Consider the following 23,008-nt stretch of genomic DNA (forward strand, 5'->3'; position numbering starts at 1 on the left):
TGTAGCATTTGTGTCCTGGAACATTAAGCTGCCAGTTCCTGCCCATCCCTGAGCCATGTTTCTGTAATTGCTATGATATCCCAGTCCCGTGTTCCTAACCATGCCCTGAGTTCATCTGCCTTCCCTGTTAGGCCCCTTGCATTGAAATAAATGCAGTTTAATTTATTAGTCCTACCTTGTCCCTGCCTGCCCTGACTGTTTGACTCACTTCTGTTCTCAGCTGTACCCATCTCAGATCGATCTCTTTCATTACTATCTCCCAGGGATCCCCCCTCCCCAACATCCACCTTACTAGTTTAAATCCTCCCAAGCAGTTCGAGCATATTTCCCTGCCAGTATATTAGTCCCCTTCCAATTTAGGTGCAATCCGTCCTTCTTGTGCAGGTCACTTCTACCCCAAAAGAGATTCCAATGATCCAAAAATGTGAATCCTTCTCCCATACACCAGCTCCTCAGCCATGCATTCATCTGCTCTATCCTCCTGTTCCTGCCCTCACCAGCTTGTAGCACTGGGAGTTACTACCCTTGAGTGAATTGAATATTCTGAAGATTGGCTTAAGATATGCCAATCTCAAAAAGGGAGTGAATGCAGTATCTCTTTGGCACAACTGGCTGACAATGCTGCAAGTACTTCAGTCTTTGCTGTTGCGATCTGGTATTGGGATCTAACATCATTGAGAATGCTTCCTTCTCCCATTAATCATTTAATTTGCCACTACCATTAGAACCTGATTGGTATTGATTACTAGGGGATCAGCTCAGTGTCTTAAATTGTTTTTGGATAATATTTGCTCTTTAAGTGGATGTTTTACTAACTAGGTAAACTCTTGCAATGCCTTCAGATAAACATGGGGAAACCTTTATGGTTAATAAGGCATTGCATTTATACGCTGCTTTCCGATATTTTTCAGGGTTTCACATCCAGTGAATACTTTGGAAGCTTCGTGACTTGTTATCAAGGAAAGCAAAGTCATTGTACGCACAGTAAAGAATCGCAAACAACTGTGTGTTGATGTCTTTGGTTTGAGCTGTAATAGTGGAATTTCACTGGGATGCCTGTGAAAAATGCCGTTTTGTTATTCAAATTGTGTTGCGATCTATTCTAGCCGCTGGAACAGGCAGGGCTATAAATGTTCTTCTGCGCATCACTCATTGATGATGCAGCACTCTGCATGTTGGCATGATCAAGTGCTTATGTACTAATGTGAGACTTGAACCCCATAATTATCTTGGCCAGACTAGCGACTCAACAAACTCTGCTAACCTGCCGTTTAAAATTGGGATTTGTCAAAGCTTGACGCCTTTAATCAAACCCTTTATTTATTCTTTTCTCTACTATCCCTAACCCATGCAGTAATCTTGAATTTGTACTGAATTAAAACTGAATGTATTATTAGTTTTGAATGCAGGCTTGCCCAGATTTTGAAGTGTTGTACAGCAGCAAGAAATTATCCTTTCAGCTGCAGACAAACCCCTTGCCAGAGTGCTGCGTACGCTAAATTTATCATTGGTTCCATTATGCTAGGTAGCTGGTAAGGAGCCCATCACGTACGTGACCAAGAGCAGCCTGAGACGTTGACGCCTGCTGCTGCGTTTATGATTCCAGAGCTATCTCTGCCTGGCAGCTCAGGCTGAGCACACGAAAAAGCGTATTCTCAGTATCTTTACATCTGCAGCCTACATTGGGCTCAATGCTTTTCAAAGATCTAAAACCAGTGGCAATCAAGCCTCAGAAGTGGACTAAGATGCGAGTGAGTGTTGATTTGGTTTGTATTTAGCAAATTAATTTATCATGTCTTATGATGGGGCAGCATGCTTCTCCTCAATGAGAAGTCTTGGCTGTTATTTATGAATCAAGATGGTTCAGAGATGTCAGTGGAAATGCTTTTTACCATTAGTTTATGCGATTTTGGAGTACCGGGGTCAATGTCTGATTGTGCTGTTTATATGTAAACAATGTGACAAAAATGATGTGGTTATAGTCAGGAATATGCTGTGTGCTCCTTCTGTACAACTAGAAATTATTCAGAAATGAGTGTGTATGTTAACTTCCTCTAAGATGTTAGCAGATGTGTGTTTTAACATGCTACTGTCCTCAGCAAACAGCAATTAGAGAATGCCTTTTATAAACATGCAACAGCAACTTGAGTGAGAAAATGTATCGCTAACACATTAAGTTAAAATTTATTTTGGGCACTATTCTCTTCCCTAATAGGTTTCCCTATGCAAAGCAGACAAAAAAGAACATTTTTTTCCAACACTATTAGGTATCTAATGCTTTCTGGAAGCAGAGCCTTATTCTCATCCTAATCACCCCTCCGCTACTAATGTTGATTATTTAGATGGGGGAAATATCATTGAGTGAAAATTAAGGAAGATCAGTCTTTGATATCTGAAACCTACTATAGCAATTTGTCAGGTTAGTTGAGCAATTACCAGGACAGCAATGCTTTTACAAAAGCAAAATACTGCGGAAATCTGAAATAAAATCTAAATATTGGAATATATTTAGCCAGCTGGCATCATCTGCGGAGAGAGAAAAGCAGTCAACATTTCAAGTTTGATATGAATAATCACATTTGACCATTAATCCCTTTTCCCCCTCCACCGATGTTACCAGATTAGAGTGGTGCTGGAAAAGCACAGCAGTTCAGGCAGCATCCGAGGAGCAGTAAAATCGACGTTTCGGGCAAAAGCCCTTCATCAGGAATACAGGCAGAGAGCCTGAAGGGTGGAGAGATAAATGTGAGGAGGGTGGGGGGTTGTATCCGTTGCTCCCGATGCGGTCACCTCTACATTGGGGAGACTGGACACCTCCCAGCAGAGCGCTTTAGGGAACATCTCCGGGACACCCGCACCAATCAACCACACCACCCTGTGGTCCAACATTTCAACCCCCCCTTCCACTCAGCCGAGGATATGGAGGTCCTGGGCCTCTTTCACCGCCGCTCTCTTTCCACCAGATGCCTGGAGGAAGAACGCCTCATCTTCCGCCTCAGAACACTTCAACGCAAGGGCATCAATGTGGACTTCAACAGTTTCCTCATTTCCCCTTCCCCCACCGCTTTTGCCTGAAACGTCGATTTTACTGCTCCTCGGATGCTGCCTGACCTGCTGTGCTTTTCCAGCACCGCTCTAATCTAGAATCTGGTTTCCAGCATCTGCAGTCCTTGTTTTTAACCACCGATGTTACCAGACTTGTTGAGTATTTCCACTGCTTTATTTTAGTTTCTACTGTGGCTTTTGATTGCTTTTCATTCACTTTTTAAAGAAAAAAAAACATCAGTTTGATTATCCCCATGCTGAAACCTTTAAGATGCAAAATAATTGGTTGAATCTATTTTTGCTTGCATTTTTTCAGTACAGCGTTGTGATATTGTTGTTCCAGTGAATGCAGGTAAGCTGTGAAATAGTGATAAATGGCACTGTTAGCGTGCTATAAGGGATAGATTCAAAACTGACAACTGGGCATCATGAGGTGCTGTGGCCTGTCCGCAGCAATAGAATTGTATTCATCAACAATCTGTAACCTCTTGACCCTCATTCTACCATCCCCACTGAGCCAGGGGGTGAACTCTGCACCAGTAAGACTTGTAGAAGAGAACTTGCTAGGAACTGCATCAGATATACCTAAAAATGAGATTCCAACCTGGTGAAATGATAACCCAAGAGTTAACAGAGCTAACAGTTGAAGCAGTGTGTTGTAGAGAGAGTTAGGTGATCCCATAGCCAATGGCGGAGATTTTTGATCTTACCGTAACTAGTTTCTAATGGTAATGGCTAAGTAAATGATTAATGGGTGGAGAAGGCATTCTCAATGATGGTAGACCCTAATATCAGATTGCAACAGGGAAATTGAAGGATTTGTTGTCATTGTCAACCAGTTATATCAAAGAAATACTGCATCTCATTTTCTTCTTGAGATTGGCATAGTCACAGCCATGGAAGCCAGTCTTCGGGAAATTCAATTCAGTCATAATATCAAGAAGTGACTAAGTGCATAAAATTCAACAAAGGCAATCAGTCCCACAGTGTGGCTGCAGTGCTCAAGGATTTGTGCTCCTTATAAATGGTACAAATTGGTCATTGAGGAAGAAAGCCGGAAGGGAGCAATAGGTTGGCCAGCTGGCCAGCAAAATGGCAATTGGAATTCAGTCTGGTGAGGTTTAATGCAATGTGTTTGTGGAGGGCAAACCGCTAAAGGACTACACAGTAAATAGATGACTGAGGAGTGTAAAAGAACAGGGATATTTGAGTGTTTGTCAGTAGATCCCTCAGACAGAAGAACAGGGTCAATAAGGGAACAAAGAAAGCACAGGATAATTTATTAGCCAGGGCATAGAATATAAGAGTGAGGGGGTTTTGGGTTATGCTAGAAATGTGTTATTTATTGGTTAGACCACAGATCAAATACTGTGCACAGTTCTGTTTGCCACATTACAGAAAGGGTGTGATTGCATTAAATAAGGTATGGGGGTTTTGCCAGAAATTAAAAGTTGTAGCAATGAGCAAAGATTGAAAGGATCGGGATTTTCTTTGGAGCAAAGAGTGGATGAGAAGAACCTGTTTCCTTTAGCAGAGACTTCAATATCCAAAAGCATAAATATTTTTAATCAATCTGTTCTGACTTGTTGGCCTAGAATAATAGACACTACTCAAAGTTTGTGAGAAGATTTGTAGCTCGGGTGTTTGTTGTTGTGGTTCTGTTCACCGAGCTGGGAATTTGTGTTGCAGACGTTTCGTCCCCTGTCTACGTGACATCCTCAGTGCTTGGGAGCCTCCTGTGAAGCCACAGAACCACAACAATAGACACTACTTGTGTACCTCAGGAACTCCAAGTAATTGTGGAAGGATTAGAGGAGAGTTGAGGATAAATCCTTTTGATTCAGAGGGTAGAAGATGCTTGGAACTCTTAGCCTGAGATGGAGGTAAAAGCAGAGACCTTCACTGCATTTTAAAAAGAATTTGAAGTGGAATTAGGTATGATGGCTCTTTTTTTTAATGACGTGTACGTAGTGGGCCACCAGTTTTTGACTATTTTATTTTCCGCTGTCCACTGCTTAAGTAACTTTATTGTCACTGTTCCAAGGTTAGTGTCTAAAAACTATTGTCCCTTTTTAAAAAGGTGATTACAGTATCAGTCATTTACCTTTTTCTTTCATCACACTTTCACTTATGACATGCCAGCACAACCACGCTATGTATGCTGCGTTGTATATAAGTAAAATAGAGAGTAATCATACCTATTCATGAGTTAGTATTAAAACAAATTCCATGCTGGACATCCAAGCCTCAGAGGCTGGCAAAACCCAATAAACTACATACCCCAACATGAGTTAGTAGCTTCAGAAGAGTTTCGACTGTTGCCTTTGTCCATCTTCTGTTGCTCAAAGTGTTAAATAAATAGGCTAAATACCACCTGAAGAGGACAGAGCTATATAGAGAGGTTAGCCGTGTGATACCTTGTGTTTTTTTTTGCTGCAGTTCAGATAAAAGGAAATGCAAAGAAAAGGAAATATCGGGCAAAAACTTGGTTAGCGGCTTGACTAAACCATAAATAAGGGCAAATTTGGAGTTCACAAAATAGATGGATATAATCCCTGTCTGGAGCACTTCTCTTGGATTTAGAACTGTCAATCTTATGGAAAGTTGAATGGGTAGGTCAACTGGTGTAGTAACATCAAGTCTGTGCTCTGCTGAGTGAACATTATTAGGCTCTATTGAACATAATTGAGTAGAAGGGATGATGCGAAAGGATATCTTCAGGCAAGCCTACTTTGGTTCCTGTTCCATGTGATCCTACATTATTATGAGCAGATGGTATGGGAAAGCATTTAATTGGGGGAGGGGGAATTACAATGCTATAGGGCAGGAACCGGGTGCCTAAATTGGGAATAGATATTTTCAGGGACAATAGAAATGAGGTTGTTTAGGAAGCACTTGCTGATAATGCTGGACAGGTTTGTCCCACTGAGGCGTGGAAGGGATGGTAGATTGAAAGAACTTTGGGTGACAAGGGATGTGGAGCATCTAGTCAAGAGGAAAAAGGAAACTTACTTAAGCTTGGGGAAGCAAGGATCAGACAGAGCTTGAGAGGGTTACAAGGTAGCCAGGAAGGAACTGAAGAATGGACTTGAGAGAGCTAGAAAGAACCATGAAAAGCTTTAGTGGGTAGGATTAAGGAAAACCATAAGACATTCTACACTTATGTGAGGAACAAGAGGATGGCCAGAGTGAGGGTAGGGCTGATCAGGGATAGAGGAGGAAAGTTGTATCTGGAGTCGGAGGATGTAGGGGAGGTCTTTAATGAATACTTTGCTTCAGTATTCATTACTGAGAGGGATTTGGGGCTCAGTGGTTAGCACTGCTACCTCACAGCACCAGGGTCCTAGGTTCGATTCCAGCCTCGGGCAACTGTCTGTGTGGAGTTTGCGCATTCTCCCCGTGACTGCGTGGGTTTCCTCTGGGTGCTCCGGTTTCCTCCCACAGTCCAAAGATGTGCAGGTCAGGTGAATGCTAAATTGCCCATTGTGTTAGATGTGTCAGAGGGGAATTCGGTCTGGGTGGGTTACTTTTTGGAGGGTCGGTGTGGACTTGTTGTGCTGAAAGGCCTGTTTCCACACTGTAGGGAATCTAATCTAATCTAATCTAATCTTGACGTTTCTGAGGACAGTGTGAAACAGACTGAAATGCTAGAACAGATTGCTGTTAGGCAGGAGGACGTGCTGAAAATTTTGAAAAACATATCGATAGATAAATCCCCTGGGTCTGATGAGATACACCCATGGATACTACGGGAAATGAGGGAAGAGATTGCTGCACCTTTGGCGAAGATCTTTGCGTCCTCACTGTCTACTGGAGTAGTGCCAGATGACTGGAGGGTGGCAAATGTTATTCCCTTGTTCAAGAACCGGAATAGGGATAATCCTGGGAATTACAAGGTCAGTCTTAAGTCAGTGGTGGGCAAAGTATTGGAAAGGATTCTGAGAGATAGGATTTATGATTATTTGGAAAACGATAGTTTGATTAGAGATAGTCAGCATGGCTTTGGGAGGGGCAGGTCATGCCTCACAAACTTTATTGAATTCATGTCAGTGTGGAGGAACAGAGGGATCTTGGGATCCATGTCCATAAATCCCTCAAAGTTGCTACCCGGGTTGATAGGTTTGTTAAGAAGTGTATAGTGTTTTGGCTTTCATTAGCGGGGGGATTGAGTTTAAGAGCTGCGAGGTTATGCTGCAACTCTATAGTCCTGGTTAGACTACACTTGGAACATTGTGTTCAGTTCTGGTCATCTCATTATATGAAAGATATGGAAGGTTTAGAGAGGGTACAGAGGAGATTTACCAGCATGCTGTCTGGACTGGAGGGTATTTCTTATGAAGATAGGTTGAGGGAGTGAAGAAGGATGAGAGGTGACTTGATAGACATGTACAAGCTATTGAGAGGCATAGATAGAATGGATAGCCGAAGACTTTCCCAGGGCAGAAACGCCCATCAAGAGGGATCATAATTTTAAGGTGATTGGAGGAAGGTTTAGGGGAAATGTCAGAGGTAGGTTCTTTACACAAGAGAGTGGTGTGTGCGTGAAATGCACTGCCAGCGGTGGTGGTAGAGTCCGATACATTAGGCACTTTTAAGCAACTCTTGGATAGGCACAGTACAATGAAGGGTATGTAGGTACTCTGATCTGAGAGTAGGATAAGAGGTCAGCACAACATCAAAGGCCGAAGGGCCTGTGCTGTACTGTTCTATGTTCTATGACAGCACCTTACACAAGTGTTCAGCAGCTGTTCTTTGAGGTATAGTTAACCCTTTGCTCCTCATCTTAATCAATAGTCTACCGTTGGAAATGTTATACAAGCTGTGTTCCTGCTATTAAAATTGCTTCAGATTTGCACCTCATTCACTGCAGTCGTCACCTTTTTGCCATTTACAATCTTATTAAAACCTTACACTGCCTTATACACAAGTTTGTTTTGCCTTGTACTTTTCTGTCCTACCTTCATCAACTGCTTGTCTTACTTGTCACACTGCATTTGTGCAGTCTGACTCTGCGATTATCTGTTCCCACCATTTGCTGAAAATGATGGACATTTTGCATCTGCAACTGCTCTTATAGACTATCTAGTGATCCCTTATGGTAAGTGTGGGGGATTGAAAAGTGCAAACAGGATAAATTGGCCTGCTTCCACACTGTAGGTATTCTGTGATAGAGTGGGTCTGTGATGTTCATTGTCGTTGAATAGCTTTGCAACCATGAGCGTTGTAAAGCAGAGAACAAGAGCAAGTTCCTGGACCTGCAGCCATCTGAGTTAATGGCATTGTTCTCATTTAGAGAGGATGGAACATTGGGACCTGCAATAAAATTAATGGATGGTAATATACCTCCCAGCTTCAGACTGCTATAAATCATCAGTTTTACTCTGCAACATCTGATTCCTTCATTGAATTACAGTTTCATTACTAATTCCCAGGCAGCCATCGTTTTAACATAGAGATAAGTCAATTTTACGAGTCTGTACAATCAACCTTTATCGTATATCATCCTGGCAAAACTGTAGTCTGGATTATATCATTGTGCATGATATCAGTAAATATTCCCGGTGGAGTAAGACATCTTGGGCTGAAATGATGTTTGATTGGGGCAAACTGGCCTCCATAACATGATCTAACTGGCCATTCTTTGAGCGTCGAGAGTTTGATGCTGGAAAAACACAGCAGGTCAGGCAGCATCCGAGGAGCAAGAGAATTGATGTTTAGAGCATAAGCCCTTCATCAGGAATGAGGCTTGTGGGTTGGGGCTGAGAGATAAATGGGAGGGGGTGGGGTTTGGGGGAAGGTATGCAGTGGTTTGTGGGGTGGAAGGTAAGGACCAGGGGGGGGTTCTGTCCTTGTTGGGTTGGGAGGGGTGGGGAAGGTGGATGAAGGTGAGGGAAAAGGTGTTAGGTCAGAGGGGGCAGTGATGGACAGGTCCGGAGAGTGGTGCCAAGTTGGAGGCTTGGGACTGGATAATGTAGAGGGAGAGGAAATGAAGAAGCTGTTGAAATCCACATTTATCCCATAGGATTGCAGGGTCCCAAGGTGGAATATGAGGCGTTCCTCCTCCAGGCATCGGGTGGTAACAGTTTGGCAGTGGAGGCGGCCCAGGGCCTACATGTCCTTGACTGAGTGGGAGGGGGAGTTGAAGTTCAGCCACGGGGCGGTGGGGTTGGTGGGTGCAGGTGTCCCAGAGATGTTCTCTGAAACAATCTACAAGAAGGGATCCTGCCTCCCTAATGTGGAGGAGACCACACCGAGTGCAACGGATTCAGTAGATGACATTGGTAGAGGTACAGGTACATTTCTGTGGAAGGATCCTTTGGGGCCTTGGATGGAGGTGAGGGGGATGTGTGGGTGCAGGTTTTGCACTTCCTGTGGTGGCATGGGAGGGTGCCAGGAGAGGGATGTGAGCTGGTGGGAGGTGTGGACCTGACGAGAGAGTCGCAGAGGGAATGGCCTTTTTAGAACGCTGATGGGGGTGGGGCGGGAGGGAAGGAAATATGTCTTTAGTGGTGGGGTCCATTTGGAGATGGCGGAGGATGATGCATTGTCTGGGGTGGAAGGTGAGGACCAGGGGGATTCTGTCCTTGTTGGGTTGGGAGGGGTGGGGTTCAAGGGCGGTAGTGTGTGAAGTGGAGATGTGCTGGAGGTCATCGTCAAACAGTGGAAGGGAAGTTGTAATTGTGGAAGGAGGAGGTCATCTGGGACATTCTGAGGTGGAATTGGTCATCCTGGGAGCAGATGTGGCAGAGGTAGAAGAATTGGGAATAAGGGATGGCGATTTTACAGGTGGTAGGGTGGGAGGAGGTGTAGTCCAGATAGTTGTGGGAGTCGGTGGGCTTGTAGTACAGGTTAGTCAGTCGCCAGAGACTGTGATGGAGAGGTCCAGGAAGGGGAGGTAGGTTTCCGCGATGGTCCAGGTGAATTTGAGGTCAGGGTGAAACTTGTTAGTGAAGTTGATGAACTGTTCAACCTCCCCATGGGAGCACGAGGTGGCGCCGATACAGTCGTCGATGTATGGAGGAACAGGTGTGGGCGGTGGTGTCGGTATAACTCCGGAAGATGGACTGTTCCACATACCCGACAAACAGGCCAGCATAGCTGGGTCCCATGCAGGTGCTCATGGCTACCTCTTTAGTTTGGAGGAAGTGGGAGGATTGGAAGGAGAAGTTGAGGACGAGGACCAGTTCAGCCATGCAGATGAGGATGTCAATGGAAGGGTACTGGTTGGGACGGCGTGAGAGGAAGAAACCGGAGGGCTTGGAGACCTTCATCGTGGTGGATGGTTGTGTACAGGCACTGGATGTCCACAGTGAAGATGAGGCATTGGGGTCCAGAGAAACGAAAATCTTGGAGGAGGTGAAGGGCATGGGTGGTGTCACGAAAGTAGGTGGGGAGTTCCTGGACTGAGGGGGACAGGACGGTGCCGAGGTAGGAGGAGATGAGTTCGGTGGAACAGGCGCAGGCTGAGACAATGGGTTGAACGAGGAAGTCAGGTTTGTGAATCTTGGGAAGGAGGTAGAATTGGGTGGTGTGGGGTTCACTGACAATGAGGCTGTGGATGGGAGATCCCCAGAGGTGATCCACAACTCGCAGATACCTCCTCCTAGTGCTCCCTTGATCACAACTTCCCCTCTCATCACCAAACCATCATCTCCCAGACCATCCACAACCCCCTTAGTCTAGGAGATTACAGTAGGTCAGGCAGCATCCATGGAGAGAGAGCAACTTAATATTTTGAGTCTAGTTGACTAAACTGCCTGGTTTGGGTATGGAGCATTTTTGTATTGATGACTGCTGACAGGTATACTGGTATGATGTTAAATTTAATCGGACTTTAGTTCTGTCCTAATTCTTTTAGCATAAAACTGTCGTGAATCTGTCTGTTTGAGCAGGTCTTTGTTGTCTCCACTGTTGTATTTCGTTGCAACATTAGTGTCACAGTGTAGAAACTTGGTGAAATTAGATTATAAAAACCTTTCAAGATATGATGATCCTTAATTAAAAAATCAGTTTTGACATTAAGTGCGCAATGTTTCTGCTTCACATTATGCAAGTTCAAAATCATTGCTGTTCCAAGCTTTGTGAAGATCTTTATCATTGGTGACCTTTAAGCGGCAATTGGATAGGTACATGGATAGGTGCTTAAGCTAGGACAAATGTTCGGCACAACATCGTGGGCCGAAGGGCCTGTTCTGTGCTGTATTGTTCTATGTTCTATCTTTCAATTATGCACCAGGAGTGAGAACCCACATTAGACCAGCACTGGCAAAGACTGGGCACTCTGTGTGCTAACAATGTGTATTGTTATTGGGTTCTGTATCCTGAAAATCTATTGATGGGCAATTTAGAGCATTACGAATGATGCAGTCTCATTTAACCTCCTAGTGTAAAATCTATTAATGGTATACAATGATTGAGTCAGCTTGATTCAGTTGATAGTGCTCATCTTTCTGGATGAGGAAGATCAAAGTTCACAACATGTTGGCCTGTTGAGAGTTGAATGCATAACTCGTGTTATGAAGACATGGGTGCATTGTACCTCGAAGAAAGTTAAAAGCTAACAGAACTAGCTGACAGCACCAAGTGTTCTCAACAAGGTATAATGTTGCATGTCGTCCAGCAGTTAGTGTAGCTGGTTGCCTGGAGACAAAAACAAATTTGAATTTTGCCAATCAGTTTAAAATATACCCCAAAAAAATACCAACCTCCAATCAAGTTTGAATTTAGTATATTGACAATATTAAAAACCAGTGAAACAATCTGATGCTTTAGGGTATAAGACTGGGGAAAATTGAGCAGTTGGCAGAGAACTGCCACACCACCAGCATGTAGAGACTCCTCGAAAAATAGCACTCTTAAAGGTACCTAATATCAACCAGTATCCCTCACAAGAAAAGAAGACTGAGGAAGAGAAGATTTGACTTCTGGCTGATTTTGAAAACTTGATTTTTTGGTCAACCTTAATCAGGGGGTTTTATCGGACTAGTATTGTAGCCGGGAAAGGTAAAAGATAGGTTAGAGGAAGGAGTTGTAAATCACATTGTTAGTTAATTATTCTCTGTTATACTTTAAGAAATAAAGTTGTTAATTTTTACTTTAAATAGTTCTTGGCCTCTCCAATTTTCAAAGGTTACTGCACGGTATAAATCTTTTCTGTGTTGCTGGTTTAAATTAAGCAGGAGGGTTTACCCCGTGTCGGAACACTAGAGGGTGTACCTTAATATATGGGTAAAGTGGTTGATGTGGTGTATATGGATTTCAGTAAGGCGTTTGATAAGGTTCCCCACAGTAGACTGTTGTACAAAATATGGATTGAGGATGACTTCGCCATTTGGATCAGAAGAAGAAGATAGAGGGTGGTGATTGACAGGAAATGTTCATTCTTGAGTTCAGTTACTAGTGGAGTCTGGCAAGGATCTGTTTTGGGCTGTTTTGTCATTTTCACTAATAACCTAGATGAGGGCTTAGCAGGATGGGTTAGTAAATTTGCGGGTGACACTGAGGTCAGGGGAGTTGTTGATAGTGCTGAAGGTTGTTGCAGGTTACAGAGGGATATAGATAAGCTGCAGAGCTGGGCTGAGGGGTGGCAAATAGAGTTTAATGCAGAAAAGTATGAGGTGATTCACTTTGGAAGGAGCAATAAGAATGCAGAATACTGAGCTAATGGAAAGATTCTTGGTAGTGTAGATGAGCAGAGAGATCTTGGTGTCCATGTACATAGATCCATGAAAGTTGCCACCCAGGTTGATAGGGTTGTTAAGAAAGCATACAGTGTGTTAGCTTTAATTGGTGGAGGAATTGAGTTTTGGAAACACGAGGTCATGCTGCAGCTGTACAAAACTCTGGTGCAGCCTCACTTGGAGTATTGCGTACAGTTCTGGTCACTGCATTATATGAAGGATGAGGAAGCTTTGGAAAGGGTTCAGAGGAGGTTTACCAGGATGTTGTCTGGTATGGAGGGAAGGTCTTATGAGGAAAGGCTGAGGGGCTTGAGGCTGTTTTCGTTAGAAAGACGAAAGTTGAGAGGTGACTTGATTGAGACATGTAAGATAATCAGAGGGTTAGATCAGGTGGACATGGAGAGCCTTTTTTCTCAGATGGTGATGGCTAGCAGCTTTAAATTGAGTGGTGATAGATATAGGACAGACGTCAGAGGTAGTTTCTTTACTCAGAATAGTAGGGGTGTGCAATGCACTGCCTGCAACAGTAGTGGACTTGCCAACTTTAAGGGCAATTAAATGGTCATTGGGTAAACATGGATGAAAATGGAATAGTGTAGGATTGGTAGGCTTCAGATTGGCTCCGCAGGTTGGCGCATCATCAAGGGCTGAAGGGCCTGTACTGTGCTGTTATGTTCTATTGATCTGTCACTAAATCAGGACTCAAAGCCAGAATTTACCTTCTCATTCTAGGTGGATCCATTAAGGATCCATCAATGTTACTGTAAGTGTTAGGAGTCCTTGTGATATCTTGATGCATGTTCCTGCCTCAATCAGTATTACCAAAAAGACACATGAAGTAGTCAGTCATCTCCTTTCAACTTTGGATCTCAGGTAGAATTGCTACTCTGTTTATCTGCAAGATAGTTCATGCACCCCTAAACAATGCATAGTATTTGAAATGGTTTGAATAATTGAGACAATCATATATAATGAGTGGAAACATTTTGTTTGTCATTGTGACACTTGATGTTTAGTCGTGATTGCTATGGATCCAAAAGAAATTGAAAGCAAATCAAATTGAGGAATTTAAAATCTGAAAGATACTTGAGAGTAATGTACATAATACAGAAGCAATAATGTTTTATGGTACATTTTGACATCTTCAAATGCTTCCCAAAGATTACTTGGAATAATATCCTTAAACAGTATCTGATTAAAATTCAATTTAAAATGAAGATGGGTTGCCTGCTGTGAATGGAAGATGGAAAATTAATTTTTAATGTGTGTTTCATTGATTTTTAATCTGTGTTAAGGGATTTGAAAGCTGATTTTGCTCAGCTCAACTTTTTTTCATTTATTTGTGGAATGATGATGGTCACAGCATGACTGGCAGCTGGTGCAAGTGTATTTTTAACAAAACTCTGAAGGGTGCTGTCTCTTTAATCACACTGTGATCTCTGAACAGGCAAATGCTAAAGAATTATAAGCATGTAAAACCACAACATTAAAGCCAAAATATTGTGGATACTGGAAAAACGCAGCATGTTTGGGGACTTCTGTGGAGGGAGAAGCAAAATTCATGCTTCTCAAGGCAGGTCATGCAGACTTGAAATGTTTAATTCTATTTCTCACTCCACTGAAGCTGCCAGACCTGCTGCGTTTCTCCAACATTCCCTACGTTTGTCACAAAATTAAAACCATTAACTCAATTGTTTGAGGTAGAATGATGCAGCATATTTATGTTTCACCATATATGCATGAAGTAGAGAGCAGTGCTAAGCTAAATGCTAGCAGTACCCTAAAGTCCAGTCTTATTTGGTCATGATATTTGCTCTGTGGCCATTCTGCTCAATAAATAGTACAGTATTAGGTAAAGTCAGAATACCAGCCACAGAAAGAAAAGGTACTTGGAGGAAATTATGCCAGTTCTAAGCACATGGAAAATCTGTGTGGTGGTGGTATCCTCATGCAGGGATAGTCCACTGATCTGCTTGTCCCACTTAGAACAGGGACTTGGTGTGACTGTGCTGAGAGATCATGGAAAAATCTGCTCAAATGATTACTGCCCTTTTTAACTACATCCGCTTATCTAGAGCTTGAAGCTGCCTAGCTGCCTAGGAATTGTGTCTAAGAATCAGTTGGTGGTCCCACTCAATCAACAATCACTTTTGCAAAATATACGGAAAATGATTCTGTTCTGATGTGGGTTTTTGTTATAGGGCTCTCCCACTACTTCATTTTTGCTTCTGCTTGCTGAGCTACGTTCACAAGCAGTTTACTCTGTCCCAGGATGATGGTGATATAGTACCAGTCTGTTTCCTTTGGGGATGACTTGATTACCTCTTGGATGCCTATCACCTCAGATTGAAGTTCTCCCATTACTGCTACCCTCCTCTGCACCCCCAGCTATTGCTGAGGAGTTTCTTGGTGAGGCACAGCAACATATTATTCCCTTCCTACATTCGCATTCACAGCAATGCAACTGAATGCATGGGAAAACTCACTCAAGGGACTGCAATGTCAGGAAAATTGCAAGTGTTGAATAAACCTCAAAAAAAGGGTGTAAACTCTTTTCTGTATCAAGTTGCAGCAGGTGCAGAAATACGTGAAGCATTATCTTTGGTGGAATACTCTTAATTATCTCCTCAGAATCGCAATTAACAGCGACAGAGATAGCCACTGATTGATCTCTCTTTTGCGACACAATGGTCTCTCCAGCCAGTCCCCAATTTAACAGAATATGATTTAAATTAACTTGCAGTCTTGTTCACTGTTGAAATATGAAAAGAAATCACTTTTTAATTATTTCTTCCTTAAAACATAGTGATGACAGTGTTGCCAACAGAGTCACAGTCAGTTTGTGTGTTCTTCCAATCTATTATAAATTCCCCACCCGTGGGAATATTCGAGGTATCAGCTAAGTCATACTGTTGTGATTCATCCACAGGATGAAATGGTCGCTAGCTTGGGCCTTTCCACCAGACAGGCTCTGACAGTACTGCATAACCAGCTCACAGTAATCCTGGAAGAGCACCAGAAGCAGCAGAGAAAGAAGGGCTCTTGGAAGGTAGGGACATAATGAAAATTCTAGCCATGCTTCGTTGTTGTTCTAACTGGTCTTTTATAAACTTGAGCTCCTTCAAAATCCTATTGTCTGTATCCTAATTTTTATTGTTTGCTAATCAGCATTAGTTCCATGTTTACCAAGCCCAATAGTTTTAAGCTGGTTGGAGGAAAGTATAGAGGGGATGTCCGAGGCGGGTTGTGAGAGCATGGAATGCGTTGCCAGCAGCAGTTGTGGTGGCAGGGTCATTGGGGACATTTAAGAGACTCCTTGACATACATATGGTCACAGAAATTTGAGGGTGCATACATGAGGATCAGTGGTTGGCACAATATCGTGGCCTGAAGGGCCTGTTCTGTGCTGTACTGTTCTATGTTCTAATATTTAAAATTCTCATTTTTGTGTTCAAATGCATCCATGGCCCCTCAGCTCTCAATTTTTGTAACCCTTCACTCCAAGCTTGAAATCCTTTGAGAACTCAATATGCCTCCAGCTCTGACTACCTTGTTCATCTGCAGCTTCCTTCATCCCACCTTAGGTGGCTGTGCCTTCAGTTTAAACCCTAAACTCTGGAATTATCTTTCTAAATCTCCCCCACCTCTCAGGTTTAAAGGAACATCTGTAAACAACCTATTTGAAACTGTGATGTCCTTTCCTATTACATTTCCCTGCTCTTATTTTCAAAGGAATTTTAATAGACTATAAAATCTGTGCTCAGTGGTGAAAGCAATTTGAAGGGAATGTTTTCCTGGGTTACGCTGCAGCCGTGACCTCTGGGATTGTGATAAGTTAAAAACCACACAACACCAGGTTATAGTCCAACAGATTTAATTGGAAGCACATGAGCTTTCGGAGCGCCACTCCTTCATCAGGTGGTTGTGAAGGACACAATTGTGTCCTCCACACAAATCAGGATTGTGATAGTTTCACTGTTCAGCTCGAATTAAGTGTCGTATTTCTTTAGATACTTTGAAATGATTTGAAGCCGTGCATCAGTCCAGCCTCCATTCAAAGGACATTCACAAAAAACTCTTGAGCCCCTCATTTCAGATCTTTGCCTGATAATTCACAGATAAAGTAATGGAATACTTGTAAATTATTCCTCAGGGTAAATAGGTTTCTGTTTTATAATTTTCTGTCCTTTATCATCTTGTTTGGCAAATCTTTTATTCTCTAATTGCCTTTGCAATTAGAGAAGGATCAACTGTGGAAACTAAGCTTGTATCTCACAGTATGTGGTGCCATGTGTGAATCTATTCTACTGGGGTTTATTGTGTGATGTTTCTCTGTGTGTTATCAGTTCCTATCTGACCACACTGATCTTATTGTAGGATGTATGGTTTAAGGGTTTCCTTAACCTGAGTAACCGATCCTCCAGCTTCCACTGGCCTGGAGCAGCTCTTATGCTGTTGGCTGCCATTTTACTGCTGTGTTGCTTTGAAAGCGAACCAAATGGAAGGTAAGAAATGTCTTGTGTATAAAACCACTAAGCTAGACAAAATGTAGTGAATGCATTAGGTGGGTAAGAAGTATTTAAATCTTCAACTGATGCAAACTTAATTTAGATTGTATTATTTTATTAAACAATGCACAGTTTACAAAACAATTAACATTAACAGCTGTATACAGAGAAACAGCATGGGAGAGGAGTGGCAAAGCCAGGCCCCAAACCCTGACATTCAACCGGTTTTCAGGGAAATGAGGACAATCCTCAAATCCCATTACAATTTAGATTGTAATTTGTAGTTTGTTTAACGCGAAATCGTCAGTTTTAAATTGTGTAGTTGTAAGCTTTGATCAGACTTACTTTCAAGATGGGCATTGTAAGGTCAGCTTAATTAAGAACTGGTTGAAACTGGATTCTCATTAACTGAATGAGCTAGGCCCTCTGTATTGGAAACATATAAGTAGCCAATCTATTGGTACTTAGAGTGCATACGTTAAGTATTGCGAGTTCAGTGGAGGAAGGAAGGAGGTATTTGTGGATTTTTGCTGTAGCTGATTGGTGAGTATTCTGGTATTTAAAGTAAACTTAAGGTCTTCAGTTTGTTCAAGTCTCCAATTTTTTTTTAAAAAACAAAAATGTCAGGTATACAATCAATATGTAATGAGCTATAAAAAGGAAGTAATGTAATAAACCACAAAAAACAAGTGCACTGGAGTGATTTTAAAAGCTGCTGGACTCCAGTGTGATTGATATCTGTAGTAAGTGTTTGCAGATCAAGCAACTCCAGATCTGAGTTGAGAATTTGGAATCTGAGCTGTAAACGTTGCTCCACGTCAGGGGGGGGGGGAAAGTTACCTGGGCACTACTCCAGAAAGGTGTTGCACTTCTTAAATTAGGAGCGGGAGGGGAGGAATCCAGTTCTTGTCCTCGTTGGTAGTATGACCATTCATAGGACTGGAAAGAGGGGTACTGCTGAAAGATTTTTGAACAGCTGGAAGGGAAACTGAAATGCGGAATCTCCAAAGTGATAATCTCAGAATTGATACCTGAGCCATTGGCATAGAATGAATAAAATGACAAAGTTAAATGCGTGGCTTAAAGATTGGTGTGGTAAGAATGGGTTTTAGTTTGCGTGGCATTGGTACCAAAACTGGGGTAGAAAGGAGCTGTTTAGTCAGACAGGCTTCACTTAAGCCATGCTGGGGCCATCCCAGTCAATCAAATAACTCGGGCTGTAGAATGTGTTTAAAACTAATTGGAGGGAGGATTTTGGAGGGGGAAGTACAGTCTTGCAAATCAAAATATGGTGGAAAATAAACAGAGGACAAACTAGCATCTATAAATATCAAAAGAAAGAGTGAACATAGGCCCCTTGGAGAACAAGGCTGGGGAAACGATGGGGAGACAAGAAATGGCAGAACCGTTGAACATGTTGTATTAGTTTTAACGGTAGAGGCCATTAATAGCATTCCAAAAATACTTAATCGAGAGGACAAAAGAAAGCAGGAAATAAATACAATAATCACCAGAGAGAAAGGACTAGGAAAGCTTGTGGGGCTAAATGCTAATAAGCTGCCTAGACGTGATGGATTGCATCCGAGGATTTTAGAGGAAATAGCTGCAGAGACATTGGATGTGCTCGTAATAATGTTCCAAGGATCTTCAGATTCTGTACAAGTCCCATTGAATTAGAAAAATACCAATGGTAACACCCTTCTTCAGAAAGGGAGGGAGACAAAAAGCAGATAATTGTAGGATAGTAAGCTGACATCTGTCTCAGGAAAAATATTAAAGATGTCATATCAGGAGTTAGAAATACATACGCAGAATCAACATGACCATGCAAGGGAAATGATGCCTGACAAATTTATTGCAGTTTTTTCATGTGATAAGGAGAAGCGTAGATCAAAGGGAGTCAGTAGGTATAATACATTTGGATTTCCAAAAGACACTTGATAAGGTACTGTAGACAAGGCTATTTAATAACTTAACTGTCCGTGGTTTTGAGGATAGTGAATTAACATGGATAGAGGGTTAGCTAACTAATAAATGACATAGTTGCGATGAGGTGGCCATTTTCCGGTTGGCAACATGTAATTGGAGTCCGAAGTTGTCAGTGCTGGGCCAATAATTACTTACAATATGCATTAATGAATGAGGGAATGAATGTGCAATAGTAAACTTTGCAGTTGACACAAAAGCAGGTGTGAAGGAAAGTGGTGATAATAACACAAGGATATAGACACGTTAAATGAGTGGGCACAAATTTGGCAGATAGAATATAATCATAGAATCCCAACAGTGTGGGAACGGTCCATTTGGCCCAACAAATTCACACCGATATTCTGAAGAGTATTCCACCCAGAACCATTCTCCTACGTTTCCCCTGACTAATGCCTATACACCCATAGATGTGTAGGTTAGATTGATCTTAGATTATGATAAATATTTGGCACAGCATCATGGGCTGAAGGGCCTGTACTGTGCTACAGTCCCTGGGCACTATAGGCAATTTAGCATGGCCAATTCATCTAACCTGCACATCTTTGGACTGTGGGAGGAAACCGGAGCACCTGGAGGAAACCCACGCAGACACGGGGGTAATGTACAAACTCCACACAGATAGTCGCCCGAGGCTTGAATCGAACCTGGGTCCCTGACGCTCTGAGGCAGCAGTGCTAACCACTGAGTCAACATGCTGCCCCTAATGTTAGAAGTGTGAGGTTAAGCCCTTTAGCAGGAAGGGAAGAAAAACCGAATGTTACACAAAGACTACAGAAATCTGCAACATAGGGATTTGGTAGTCTTATTGCATGAATTGCAAAAAGCTAACACCCACATTCATTGGATAATAGGGAAGGAAAATGGAATGTTGACCTTTATTTCAAAAGGGATGGAGTATAAAGATAGAGAGTACTTTTTGAAACTATACAAGGCACTAGTTAGACCACAGCTGAAACACTGAGCAGTTTTTGTCCCCTTATCTGAGGAAAGATGTTCTGGCATTGAAAGCAGTCCAAAGAAAGCTTACTAGGTTAATCCTGTGCAGGGAGGGATTGAATAGGCTGGGCCTATATTCATTGGGGTTTAGAACAATGAAAGGAGACCTTTTGAAAGCGTACAAGATTCTTAGGGGGACTTGACTGGGAGAGATTGTTTCCCTTGTGAGAATGCCTAGGACCAGAGGGCATAATCTCAGATTAAGGAGCCACATTTGTAAAACAGTTGAGGAATGTTTTCTCGGAGAGTGATGAATCTGTGGAATTCTTTACTCCAGAGGACTGTTGAGACAGGGTGGTTAAGTTTATTCAAGGCTGAGATACAGATTTCTAACCATATGAAAATTGAAGGTTAGGGGACTAAAGCAGGAAATTGGAGTTGAGGGTTATCAGAGCAGCCCTGATCACATTGAATGGTGGAGCAGATTTGATGGGTCAAATAGCCTACTTGTGCTGCTAAGCCTTATGGTCTTATAGTATGCTCTAACTAACATCCGAAGTGGGAGCTTGTCAACGACCTTCTGGAAATCCAACTTCACTGATTCACTGGTTCTTTGTTGAACCTGCATAGTTGTCTTCAAAACAAAACTTCCAACAGTTTTGTTAAACACAATTCCCCTTTCACCAATCCATGTTGGCTGTCCAGTCCGATCATTATTTTGTAAGTGTCCAGTTATCATAATACAATCATGTAATGATGTGACGGTGCCGGTGTTAGACTGGGGTGGACAAAGTCAGAAATCACACAGCACAAGGTCCGAGTCCAATTGTTTTCTTTGAAATCACAAGCTTTCAGAGCACTATTGGATGATAATTTGGGTCATGTGATTTCCTATATATAAATATTTTCCCAGCTACTGTCCCCAAAACTAATCTATACTTTTCTATTCTTTTTCCCAATCCCTCCTTTAAATAGGAGGATTATATTTACTTAATGTAAGTCATTTGTTCCAGGAAATTTATCAAACTAGTTGGTTTTTCAACTACTACGGTGTTATTAATTTATTTCAATTCCTTATTTTCACAAGTGCCATGGTTGCCTAGTATTTGGTTGGATGGCGGTAGGGTGTGGTAGTGTTCTGTAACTTTCTAGGAGACAAAGTAGTTGTCTAGTTCAGCTATTTTCCTCTCCACCTTTGCACATTCACCAGTCTTGACCTGTAAAGGGCCCACATTCGTCTTTGCTAATCTTTTCCTTTACGTTCACCTGACAGGCCCTTTAGTCTGTGTTTGTTTCTTTCTAGCTTGCACTCACATTCTGATTTGCATTTCTTTGTCAGTCTCTTGGATGTCTTTGCTGGATTTCATTTGCTCCCAACCCTTGGGTTTATCACTTTTTATGAGATCTTTATAAACCACTTCCTTGAACCTAATGCAATGTTTGACACCTTTTGTTGCACATGGTTGGTTCACCCTTCCTGATTGGTTGTTGTATCTTGGAGGAATATGCATCTGTTATAGACCACTTTAAACTCTAGCCAGCAGTCTTACTACGTATTTATCCATTCCACCAGAGCCCACTTGCTTAACGTCATCTGCTCCAAAGATGTGACCTGACACCTGATGAAGGGCTTTTGCCCGAAACGTCGATTTTGCTGCTCGCCGGATGCTGCCTGAATTGCTGTGCTCTTCTAGCACCACTGATCCAGAACCAATATATCCCTCTTGATGTGTTATTAAGGAGACCATTACACCAGCTAGATCTTCCACACTGCCATTGGCATCAATTGTTATATACAGAGGAGCCACGATTATCCGAACAAGATGGACGGGCACTATTTTGTTCGGATAATTGATTATTCGGTTAATTGATTTCCTCTGGGGCTTGGAGTTTTCTGTGAAACTACTCATGCATCTGTCCAGACGCATCTGAAATAAAGCTACCGTACCTGCCTCTACCACTTCTGCTGGCAATGCGTTCTACCACCCTCTGTGCAAAGTACTTACCGCGTGTATCCCCCTTAAACCTTCCACCTCTCACCTTGAAAGCGTGACCTCTTGTTATTGAATCCTTCACCCTGGGAAAAAGCTTGTCTCTATCCACCCTGTCTATACTCTTCATGAATTTGTAAACCACAATCAGGTCCCCCCCTCCATCTCCTTTTTTCTAGTGAAAATAAACCTAACCTCCTCAACCTGTCTTCATAGCTAGCACCTTCCATACCAGGCAACATCCTCGTAAACCTTCTCTGCACCCTCTCCAAGGCATCCACATCCTTTTGGTAATGTGGTGACCAGGACTGTACACAGTATTCTAAATGCAGCCGAACCAACGTAGTGTACCATTTTAACATGACTTGCCAGCTCTTATATTCAATACCCCGCCCAATGAAGGCAAGCATACTATATGCCTTCTTGACCACTCTATCCACCTGTGCAGCAACCTTCAGCGTACAATGGACCTGCACTCCCAGATCTCTCTGCCCATCAACTTTTCCCAAGGCTCTTCCATTTATTGTATAATTCGCTCTAGAATTAGACTTGTCTAAATGCATCACCTCACATTTGTCTAGATTGAAAGCCATCTGCCACTTTTCAGCCTAACTCTCCAGTTTGTCTATATCCTCCTGTATTCTCTGACAGTCCCTTATGCTTTCTGCTACTCCACCAATCTTCGTGTCATCTGCAAACTCGCTGATCATACCAACAGTGCCCTCTTCTAGATCATTTATGTATATTACAAACAACAGTGGCCCCAACACTGACCCCTGTGAACACCACTGGTCACCTTTCTCCATTTCGAGAAACTCCCTTCAACTACTACTGTCTCCTGTTGCTCAACCAGTTCTTT

At 42.5% G+C, this 23,008-nt stretch overlaps 1 protein-coding gene across 5 annotated transcripts in view; it reads left to right on the forward strand.

Moving 5' to 3' along the window:
* Positions 1-23,008, forward strand: part of tmem94 (transmembrane protein 94) — a 137,221-nt gene that overhangs the window by 27,060 nt on the left and 87,153 nt on the right. The window contains exons 1-3 of one of the 5 annotated variants that reach the window (XM_043714374.1): positions 1,656-1,751; positions 15,655-15,774; positions 17,103-17,230. The exons of 1 other annotated variant lie outside the window; for it this stretch is intronic. In XM_043714374.1, coding sequence (XP_043570309.1) covers positions 1,692-1,751; positions 15,655-15,774; positions 17,103-17,230 — 308 coding nt within the window. In that variant the 5' untranslated portion in view covers positions 1,656-1,691. Of the gene's footprint in view, positions 1-1,655; positions 1,752-15,654; positions 15,775-17,102; positions 17,231-23,008 lie in introns of those variants that run through there. 3 more of the 5 variants (XM_043714376.1, XM_043714375.1, XM_043714377.1) reach the window with 3 other exon arrangements.

This window comes from Chiloscyllium plagiosum, chromosome 24, assembly GCF_004010195.1.
Source record: "Chiloscyllium plagiosum isolate BGI_BamShark_2017 chromosome 24, ASM401019v2, whole genome shotgun sequence".
Classification (NCBI taxonomy): domain Eukaryota; kingdom Metazoa; phylum Chordata; class Chondrichthyes; order Orectolobiformes; family Hemiscylliidae; genus Chiloscyllium; species Chiloscyllium plagiosum.